This window comes from Lampris incognitus, chromosome 17, assembly GCF_029633865.1.
Source record: "Lampris incognitus isolate fLamInc1 chromosome 17, fLamInc1.hap2, whole genome shotgun sequence".
NCBI classification, from domain to species: Eukaryota; Metazoa; Chordata; class Actinopteri; order Lampriformes; family Lampridae; genus Lampris; species Lampris incognitus.
The window spans coordinates 39,971,821-39,984,007 of NC_079227.1; the positions used below are offsets into that span (position 1 = coordinate 39,971,821).

Consider the following 12,187-nt stretch of genomic DNA (forward strand, 5'->3'; position numbering starts at 1 on the left):
CTAGCAACAGATGTGATGGACGACAAGGACGACGCCGCGTTGCTTCGCTCTGTGGATGGGAAATTAACGTTTAAAAAGCGGTCGGATGGAAGCCCAGATAAGAGCGCTGGTGTGTGCAGACTCTGCAACAAAGAGTTGGCATTCCACCGCAGTTATTCAGGCCTCCGGTACCAGCTACATGCTAAACACGTTGCAGCTAGTACCAACACCGGAGCTAACGCTAATGCTAACGCTAACGCTAGTGCTAACGCTAACGCTAGTGCTCCTAGTACAACCAAGCAGAGTCGCCCACCGACTCTCCACCAGATGACGGGGTTCAAAGCCAAGATGAGTAAGTCCACGTCTGATAAATTAACAAACTCACTGGCCAAACGGATCCCTGTGGACTGTAGACCACTTTCAGTGGTAGAAGACCAGGGCTTACAGAAAGTACTGTGTTTACACAACAAACTTGTTTTGAACAAAACAAACAGGATTTTGTTGTTTAAACTTCTGTATGTGTCTATTCATTGATTTAGTCATCTAGCAAGACCTGTTTGAATTGAGAAATGTTGCTTCTGGTGTCAAATATCGATATGCGATTAAAATGCGATTAATTACGGTTAATTAATTACAAAGCCCATAATTAATTCGATTAATTTTTAATCCAAGTCCCACCACTAATATATATATATATATATATATATATATATATATATATATATATATATATATATAATACATAGCATTACAAGCTTGTACTGCTATGTATTAAACGTTTTTTCCTGCATCTGTATTGATATTCCGCTCCTCATTAGTTCAGCACTTACCATTGACGGTTCCTGGGGAAAAACCACTATATATGCCGGATACACTCGTCACAGACAAGGGACCGCAGTTTGCTGCTGCAGAGTTCGCAGATTTTGCTAAAGATTACAACTTTCAACATGTTACCAGTAGCCCCCGTTACCCTCAAAGCAATGGGGAAGCTGAACGTGCAGTAAAGACTGTGAAATCCTTGTTGCAGAAGAGTGAGGACCCTCACAAAGCGCTTATGGTGTACAGAGCAACTCCTCTTGCCCATGGAGGATCACCAACACAGCTCCTGATGGGGCGCAACATCCAAACACCCCTTCTGGTGTGTCCACGCACTCTCAAACCAGCATGGCCAGACTTGAGAGCTTTTGAGTTGAAAGACCAGGAGCTTAAAAGACAACAGGCTGAAGGACACAACAGACGACATAGAGCACAGGAGACACCACCACTCCAGCCAGGTCAGAGAGTTTGGATACTGAATGTTCCACACACAGGAGTCGTCTCTGGATCAGCAGGGACACCACGTTCATACGTGACCCAAACCTCAACAGGCAGTCTCCGAAGAAACCGTTCTCATTTGAGAGTAGTGCCTTCACCGTCTGGAAGCCAGCCGGACTCTGGACTACACACCAGAGTTGGCAGGGCAGTCAAGCCTGTTAAAAGACTGAATTTGTTGTTTAGTGTTGTGAGTATACGCGGAGCAGAATAACCTCCATACCACAACAGAGAGGATCAGGTAGTCTACCCTACCTCTCAGTTAGGTTATGTACTTGTCTTGATATGTTCATAGGTTAAAAAAAAAGAAAAGGAAAATGAGATGTGAAATGTGTGTCTAGATATGAGATGTGAAATGTGTGTTTAGATATGAGATGTGAAATGTGTGTCTAGATATGAGATGTGAAATGTGTGTCTAGATGTGAGATGTGTGTCTAGATATGAGATGTGAAATATGTGTCTAGATATGAGATGTGAAATGTGTGTCTAGATATGAGATGTGAAATGTGTGTCTAGATATGAGATGTGAAATGTGTGTCTAGATATGAGATGTGAAATGTGTGTCTAGATATGAGATGTGAAATGTGTGTCTAGATATGAGATGTGAGATGTGTGTCTAGATATGAGATGTGAAATATGTGTCTAGATATGAGATGTGAGATGTGAAGTTCATTTAACCAGTCTACATATGCTCACGTTTACAGAGAGGTTTAAGGTGCCAGCTGTTCCCCTGCCTTGTTGGTAAAATCAGCATTAGGCTTTATTAACATGTGATTTAATTGTTCTGTAAAGATCCTGAAAGTATCAGTGTAAAAGGGGGAGATGTAGTGAGCAGGTTTTGATATGTAATGAGCGCGCATGCGCGAGTGTTGGGACTTGAAGACATGCCTAGTAAAAGGTCAACGTTATGCCTTGGTCTCCGGTCCATTCATGACTAATATCAGTACTATAAAGTACAAGACAACATGCACCCCCAAACAAACTCTGGGGACCGTCCTCTGCTCAGCAAAGTTTGTTCCCCCTAATTTGTGAATAGTTGTACATTTTAAGACTGTCGCTTAATTATTAATTATAATAAAAGAAAAAATTCAGTCCTTTGTTGCCCGTGAAATGTTTGTTAACCCTTTTATAAATGGTTGTACTTTAGTTGTAAATAGTAAAAAGAATAGATAACACATATAACAAAGTAACAATATTTTAATTTATAAAACATCTAACGTTTTGCACAATAAACTTATTCATAACAATTAATACCCACACAAAGAACAACAACCAATCAACGCCTGTCTCTCATTCTGGCTCCAGTAAACAGTTGCTGGTTGTCTTCACGGAGTGGGATGAACTGCTCAGTTTGTTCCTTGCTGCCTTAAACAAGCTGACATGTAAAGCATGTTGTGTGTTATGTCACCAGACAGAAGGCTTCTTATGGACTACATTCATCATAATTAAAACGTTTAACTACACTTAACGGTTTTACAGTCTGGAAATAAGGCAGGACTCACAACTTAACCTAACATTAGTTCATCTTGGTGCATTGATGTAGATAATATGAAGTATCAATAGTCTATAAAATGTCCTGATCATCTTAGATATGAGTCCAGCTTGTAAAGTGGAACATGGGAAAGTGAAGCGTTATAAGGCTTTAGTTCAAAGCTGAAACTGAGGCCTCACATCGAGCCGTCGGCTAGCATGCTAGGTGGCTACATGGAAGCAATACTAACCTCACGTATCTTAACAGACATTTTGAGCTTTTAAGCTCCCCTGAAGTTTAACATATCTACCGTTAGATGTTCAAATGAGTAGAAACCCAGTACTTACATTTATAAGGGAAATCTTGCTCGGTGCTTTGAACAGACATTCGTCCGCCGCCCATTATTTATTTATCTTTATTTGTTGTTGGTGAGGAGAAGGGGCGGAGCAGCGGCGCGCAAAGCATCTTGGGATATGGAAGTCCGCGAAGGATAGTAGCGGTGCATCCATAGACATATAAAGAGTAGACGCCGTATTGGCTGTTGGGGCGCGAGAAATACGGCCGCCATCTTGGACCGGTCATCCTACGAGTTGCCTAGCAGCAGAATACACGACACGACTGAGAAAGATGGCAGAACACTGTTCAGCATATTCCTGCTCCAATCGACGGACCGTGGAAAACAGGGCTCGGGGGATTACTTTTCTCAAGTAAGATTGAACATACGGTGGCACCACATTGCAAAACTCACCTCTCTTGACCTGCAGAGAGGGAGCACGAGAAAGAAACTCTGCAGAACAGGTCTCTTTCAAGGGTTTTAGGGGTTTCATGTCAAACTTTAATTAGCAACTTTTATTCTTTCCCCGACATTGTTATGCTACATTGTTTATATATTTATCTCTCTTTAAAATATATATGTATATCTGTATTTATGTTTTATTATTACATCATACTATTGGATATAATTACGATATTATTACAGTATTATACCAATTTATTATACACACACACAAACACACACACACACACACTGTATACTTCCTACCCTCACATGTAAATATTTTGTGTTGTTGTCAGTGTTTACGTTTGTCCATTGTGTGTAATGCACTGGTCACCTATGTAAGCAACGTTGTACATGTGTAAATATGGTTTGGGGCGGGGATTTATATATATTTTCATTTTCTCTGATATATAACATATATTGTTGTTATATATACTGTAGATATATAATGTGTTCATATATTGTTTATATATTTATATAGCCTAATCATATATTGTTTCTTCAACTTATTAAAATAGCTGACTTTACTGCCACTATCTGCTTCTGCCTCTCTATCATATTTTACCTTGTGTGTGTGTGTGTGTGTATATATATATATATATATATATATATATATATATATATATAGTGAGCGTTTTGCTAAATACCGTATTGTTTCGAATATAAGACGACCCTGATTATAAGACGACCCCCCCCCTTTTTTTCAAGAATCATTTTTGGAAAAATACTTTTTGAAGAGCAAATGTTGGTTTTATAAAGAAAAACATTATATTTGAAAATAATGATAATAAAACACTTTGAAAAAAGAAGGTAGTCTGTTTAACAGCTTTTAAATAAAATTATGTTTTCAATATATTTCAGATGAAATTGTCACATTTAAATAAAAAAATGTAAATACATTTGTAAATGAATGACTTATGGTATTTAAATAGCATACAAATGAAAATAAACTGTAGTCTATTGAGACTATCCATCTCATAGTGAAAAAATAACCATTTCAACATTTCAATACCTGCATTACCCATCGAAGTGGTCTAATTTTAGAACGGTCTTGAAACAAACCTGACTGAGTGAGAATGTATATTGACATTCAAAAGTCTAGAACTCGAATGTAAGACGACCCCCACTTTTTCATACGTATTTCCAAGGTAAAAAACCCGTCTTATATTCAGAACAATACGGTAGCTACCTATCATACATCACATATATCATATATCAGAATATTCTATTACTGTTAAGCCAACTATGAACATTAAAATACGTCAAACCATGTGTCCTGTATCATAGCTACATGTATGAAGTTTTCATCAACAAAAAAGGCGTGGAAATCAGTTTGGTATTCAGCGAGTTATGATTGATTAACTGCGCTGACAGTTCATTGCGCCTGCCAAACACATTACACTGAGTGGAGCGGGTGACCGGTCCAAAAAGGCGGCCCCACGGCTCGTCAGCGTCAATAGGCAGCAGCGGTCGATGCGGCGTCTACTCTTTATATGTCTATGACATCAGAATCTGTAGAGCATTAGTGAGAATACGAGCAGGAGGCAATGAGATCCAGCAGGGGGCAGCACTGACAACCTGGGAGAAAACCTTCAGGTGAAAGCAACACACACTGAACTGCCACCAAAACAACCAACGAGGAAGAAGCGTCACTTCCTGCTTCAGCTGGTTGGAACCAGAACACGCCCTGTTAAAAAAGACCAACGATAAGAAAAGTGGTGAAGAGTGAAGAGACTGAAATACAACCAAACAAGTCTGGCCCACTTCAAGTACTGCTGACACCCAACTTAACTATTGTTTCTTCAACTATCTATAAGTACTAATGTGTACAGTGTACTGTACATGTGTACTGATGTGTATAGTGTACTGCCTATATGTATAGTGTACTGTCTATAAGTACTGATATGTATAGTGTACTGTCTATGTATATGTATAGTGCATGGTCTATATGTACTGATATGTATAGTGTACTGTCTATGTAGTATATGTATAGTGTATGGTCTATATGTACTGATATAGTGTAGTGATATAGAGTGTATGTTTATATCTGTTTGTATTATAATGTAGTGATGTAGTATACTGCATATATATATATAGTGGTATTATAGTGTACTGTGTATATGTAGTGATATTATAGTGTAGTGTGCATATGTAGTGGTATTATAGTGTAGTGTGTATATGTGGACTGATGTGAACCAGTGTAAACCTGGTCTGGACTGATCTAGTGTTACTGACCTCTGGCCTTCCTCTTGTAGTAGATCAGACCTGCCAAAGACAAAATCAAACCCAGAAGCAGACCTGACGCTCCGATGGCGATCTTGTTTCTGTCTGATTGTGGCATGGAGGTATCTGGAGAGACAGACACATGTCTCTATCTATAGACTCAGCTGCATGTTGACCTGTCTCTCTATGTCTTCATCACCTATCCATGGACAGAGACACACATAGATACTCACTCCAGTCCACTTTCTTAGGAGAGGGGAAACTGGCGTGTTCCACCATGCAGGTGATCTTCTCTCCAGACCTGAGATGAAATAAGTGAAGAAGAAGAAAACACACAGGAAAAAAACAACATATCAACAATAAAAAAGACACGATGTGATTGGATGAGGTAAGTCTGTACTTTCCTGTCTGTCTGCACAGAAACTAGTCGAGTCTGATACTAAACATCAGCCCAGTTTAAAACACGGTATTAATACACAATAAATACTCAGTCGTCCATCTGGGATCTCACCTGTAAAGAGCCACGCATCCCACCTTAAATATACAGCTGGTGTCTACAGAGCAGACACTGAGGAGACACGTTCCACCTTAAACATACAGCTGGTGTCTACAGAGCAGACACTGAGGAGACACGTTCCACCTTAAACATACAGCTGGTGTCTACAGAGCAGACACTGAGGAGACACGTTCCACCTTAAACCATCGCTTTGTTCTTTGTTGTCCAGTCATTATGTGTGTGTGTGTGTGTGTGTGTGTGTGTGTAAATGTGAGTGTGTAGTGTTAAAGTATTGTGTATGTATTTGGACCGGTCCATTTGGTACTGAGTCTAAGTGTTCTGACCTGGGCGTGTACTCCAGGTAGGAGTGGATCTGGTAGTACCAATCACCATTTGCCAGCTCATCGGTGGAAGTGACGTCAGAGGTCACCGGCTGTCCGTCTCTCAGCCAGGTGACACTGATGTATTTGGGGTAGAAGTTGTAGACACTGCACATCAGCATGGCCGGATGTCGGCCACCAGGGGGCGTCACTGAAGTCAGTCTCACACTGGGCTCAGCTGGTAAAGAATTATTTTGTTATCATCATCATCATCATCATCATCATCATCAGGACTTGAAATTAACTTTTTGAATCAATGTCAAATGTGTAGAATTGCTAATCCTGAGAGTATATAATGTTTGGGGCCACATGGTGGCGCAGTGGTCAGCACAGTCGCCTCACAGCAGAGAGGTCGTGGATTGGAATCCCGGGGTAGTCCAACCTTGGCGGTTGTACTGATGTGTCGTAGGTTAGTTTACATTATTACGACAGCGGCCCCCAGAGGAGTTACCATAAACTGATTTACGGCAGTGCCTAGCAGAGCTGGAATAAAGCATGTTTAACGGCTCTTCTGCGGTGAGTCGCCTCAGTCCAGCCCTCCGCATTGAGGACTAGACTCTGTTATAGCCGGACCTCAAACAGGGCTCATGAAAACCCGGCACGTTACTGTAACATGAGACTCATCCTAGATCTGCTGGATGATGCAGATACAGTAAATTCTGAAGCACTTATTTTGTTCCTAGACTTCTATGAGGCCTTTGACGCGATTGAACTCACGGTTCTGTTACAGTCCGTCGAGGCGTTGGGCTTTGGGAATAACTTTGTTGGCATCGTCAATATGTTTTACAAAGATATGAATAGTTCTGTTATGATGAACTTTAACAGCTGTAAAAGAGTCCAGAGGAACAGAGGGCTCCGCCAAGGCTGCCCTGTTCCTCCTCCCTTATTTATGTGAGGGGCTGAATTCTTATCAGTTAATATCGTGAATGATGGACGTTTGGAAGGAATGTCGGGTTTTGGTGGAGAGTTAAAAATCTCACAACTGGCAGACGACACCACTTTGTTTTGAAGGACAAGAAGCACGTGAGGAACTCTGTTACCTCAGGTAACCAGTGTTCCAGGGCCTCGGACCTGCGACTAAATGTGTGCACATGTGGAATGTTGTCTGTGCGTGATTGTAGCGATTGTGTAGTTGGAAACATCTGGTAAAAGAGTCCGTTAGGTATTTGGGAATATATACAACTACACATCTTACAGCTAGACAACATCTCCATTTCTCCAACAGATTAAAAAGACCAAGTCTGTCTTCAGGATTGGTCTTGGAAGGGGTTTGTCTATTTTAGGAGGAGTTCTCCTCTCCAAAGCAGAGGGCCTGTCTCGCTTTGTGGGTCCATCTGTGTCTCTATTGGTTTATGGTTCTACCGCCACAGAAGCAAATAGAACTTTCTTAAATGTCATTTGGAAGAATAAACCACACCAGCTTAAAACATGTGTCCTGTCCAGCAGTGAAGCAGAAGGAGGTCTGGAAGTTCTAGATTCCGTTGATTCTGGTAACACAACACACAAACACGCTCACACTTGTTGTGTGATGGTGAAATGTCCCATAAGTGTTGGACTGGTGTGGAGTCTCGTGACTCTGTCCCTCCTTTAACATGAGACAGGTGATCCAGTGCTGTCTTCATCCAGAAGATGTGCTCTTCAACATCTGATTAATTGTGTTACTGTAGATGCAACATGTGTACTCACAAACAGGAGTTGTGTAAATCACTACCTAAGATCCCTGCTTGTCTCCAAGAAGTGAGTCTTTCCTTAAACCTCTCAGCCTTGAAACAACAACACAAGTAACGAGCTGCTGACCTACTACCACACTTGTGTCCTGACAGCCGTCTGTTACTTTACATGTGTACACGTGTACTCCCCTTCTGTTTTGTTGTGTGTCTGTTCTTTGTTTGTATGATGTTGTTACCATTTATTAGGGGTCCAAGCCCCAGGGGCTGGGGACCCCTATTGTTTCTGCTCAGATTTTTATTTTTATTTTTCCGTTGGTAAAAGTGGTACTGCAGCCTACACCGTAACAGATTCTACAAAACCCTTTGGAGGCCTGGTACAGAACTTCGCACTTACCCCAGATGCAAAACATGACACATGTCAACCAGTTGGTGGCGCTATTTTGAAGGTCAACGCGTTTTGGCGTGTAACTCCCAGCCGTACATCGGACATGCAAAACCTTTACAAGCGCAGATTCACTGAGCATAGCTGAGTCACGTGGTATAGGCCACGCCCATTTCTGCTGTAATTTCATTTCGCAAATTATTGAAAATAGCCAAAACTACTTGTTCGAACTCCTCCTAGGCCGTGCTATCGATTTACACGAAACGTGGCACACATCATCTACAGTCACTCAAGGCAAAAAAGTTATCGAAAGAATTTTGATCCATTGCTCGGTTTTGATTTGACAGATCAATGAACCTTGACTGAAAAACGGTGATTTTCTTTGACGGTGCCATAACCCATCAATGCATTGACATATCAACTTGAAATTTTAGATGAATGTCACCTATTGTCAAAAGATCCTAACTCATGAGGTGCGTTTCATTTGTCCAGTAGGGGGCGCTATAAATTGGAGAAGATTATATCTCATAATAGGCACTATGGATTTGGAGGAAATTTGGGGTGCGCAATCTAGGCTCATACTGGAGTTGATACATGCAATTTAGTCATAATTTAAAAAGTGGGCGTGGTTTATGACAAAAATGTAAATTTCACCTGCGAAACTTCAAACATGCCCCAAAATTTCCCCCAAATCCCCTGCACATCCTACAGAGCTGAGATGTTGTGAGCAGATCCAGTAAGTGATGCCAACACTTTGCTACACTGCAACATATGGTCAGTTCAGAAGTCCGTCACTCTATATTTTTCAAAATATGAAAAATCATAAAACATGAACATTTCTGCACAGATTCATTCAATTGCTACCAACATCGACACAGACATTCTGGAGAATGAACATATCAAGGGGGTCAAAGGTCATTCTAATCGGTCAAAACATGCATCCACACCAATGTACAATATATGCCTGTACAGTGTACAATATACCTAATATTTTTATTTTCACACATATTTGATCAAACTATTCCAAAATATCTGACAGGACACGTGACACTACCAGCATGATGTGTGAATGTTTTCAGATGTTTATCAGCGACGGTTTTTGTGTTATAAGCGTTTAAAGTATAAGGGACAACATGCAGCTCTTTAGCAGCAGCTATGCTATTGGTTCAAGGTGGCGGATCTTGTTCACAGCAACTCCGATTAACACGAAACTTGGTCCACCAATAAGTCATGACGCCCTGAGGTACTGTGCATTATTTACTGTTAATTGGCCACTAGGTGGCGCTATGCTGCAAACTCATGAAATGCGCTAAATATATCTAAACTACTTGTAGCCTGTCAGTGTGATCAAACTGAAGCTTTGCAGCTAGCAGCTATGTACTCTTGTGAGCACCCTTCAGTAAAGGACATTTTATAATGCAAACCATTATCACCCCAAGTCCACTCTACTGCCCTTTGACACGGCTACACAACGCACTACAGGAGTATAACTACACATTTCTTTCAGAATCAGCAAACAAGTCACAGAATGACCCATAGCAGCTGTAAGATAAGCCTCTGCTTCCACATCTCTGGCTCAGACACCGCCATTAGCTGCGTCTGTTAAGAACTAATCTCAGTTTCCTGATGACGCCTTCACGCATTCACTGCATAGATGCTGAACTCAGATGCAGCATACTCATGCTTCATTATATCCTCCTACTCCCACTTCAGCAGGTTTAATTAAAACACAAATCAGTTCCCTGAAGCTCAGAACAAGGTTTCCAGCAGGCTGCATTTCTCCCACTTTACTGAATAACTCACTGCAAGGCTGCCAAGAAACCCTCTGAAGTTAGTGGAAGACAACCTCTTCGCTCCTGTCAGCCCCACACTTGCCTCGTCCATGGGAGGGAACACTAGAATTGTACTTCTCCTAAAACAGATACTACACGCTCTTCCACTGTTAGTACTCAGTACTTAACACTCAACATTGTTGACAAGTATGTACAGCCTAATACTACTCATTTCCCCACCTCATCCCTACATGTCATTATATTCTTTTAGACACATATGTTGTTTTTCTTCCAGCCCCAACCCACACGATGTTAATAACCTGTTCCGGGTTCATCAATAATCCTTTGTTGACGTCATAGATGATCAATAGTTGTGCGCTGTGTTCACAACCATCCTCATACACCATCTTGACGGACAGCTTTACGACCACCGTCGCTCTTTAAGACTGAGACTTGCATCCGTCTAATAAGCAAACAGCTCAACTAGCGAGGCTCCTACAGACAGTCAGACCCGACTTACATACATGGGGGCTTGGAGCCCGTTAATACCTGCTGGCAGCGCTGCTTTATGTCGGGGACTGTCTCACACCCTGATTGGGTTCTTCTGACGTAGTTGTGTAATGATACTGAACCTGATGTGTGTCCGTAATACTACACACCTGTTTTATGTACCATGTTCTATTGTTCACTAACACACACACACACACACACACACACACGCACATACACACACACACACACACACGCAGGCACACACACACACACACAGGCACGCACATACACATACACACACACACAGACACACACACGCACACACACAAACATACACACGCACAGACACACACACAGATACACAAACGCACACACACGCACAAACACGCGCGCGCACGAACCCACAGACAAACACAGACACACGCACACACAGACACGCGCGCGCACACGCACACAGAAACACGCACACGCGCACATACAAGCATACGCGCGCACGGTGACAAACACACACAAAACACACACACGGACATGCGCGCGCACACAAAAACGCGCGAGCACATACATGCGCTCACACCGACACACACAACTCACAGACGCGCGCGCACAATTATACACACACACACACACACACACACGGTGACAAACACACACACAAACACACACATGGACACACGCGCGCGCACACAGACACGCGCGCACACCGACAGACAACTCAGAAGCGCGCGCACTCACAACTCACAAACACGCGCGCACACTTACATACGCGCGCACATACAAACGGACGCGCGCACGCGCACAACTCACAGACGCGCGTGCGTACACTACTCACAAACGCGCGCGAACAATTACACACGCGCGCGTACTCACAGACACGCACACATACATGCACTACCAACAGTATTAGTAACAGTAGAAGTTGTAGTAGTCATAATAATAGTACTACTGATAGTATTAGTAACAGTAGTGGTAATAGTCATAATAATATTACTACTAATAGTAGTAGTAACAGTAGTGGTAATAGTCATACTAATAGTATTACTAATAGTATTAGTAACCGTCGTGGTAATAGTCATAATAATAGTACTACTAATAGTATTAGTAACAGTAGTAGTAATAGTCATAATAATAGTACTACTAATAGTATTAGTAACGGTAGTGGTAATAGTCATCAAAATAATACTACTAATAGTAGTAGTAACAGTAGTGGTAATAGTCATACTAATAGTATTACTA

The 12,187-nt window shown here is 41.7% G+C and overlaps 1 protein-coding gene across 1 annotated transcript in view; it reads right to left on the minus strand.

Moving 5' to 3' along the window:
- Positions 1–12,187, minus strand: part of LOC130127221 (uncharacterized) — a 35,101-nt gene that overhangs the window by 10,893 nt on the left and 12,021 nt on the right. Inside the window, exons 5-7 of the mRNA XM_056296791.1 lie at positions 6,603–6,816; positions 5,996–6,063; positions 5,816–5,888 (exon numbers count right to left, since the gene is read on the minus strand). Coding sequence (XP_056152766.1) covers positions 5,816–5,888; positions 5,996–6,063; positions 6,603–6,816 — 355 coding nt within the window. The remainder of the gene's footprint in view (positions 1–5,815; positions 5,889–5,995; positions 6,064–6,602; positions 6,817–12,187) is intronic.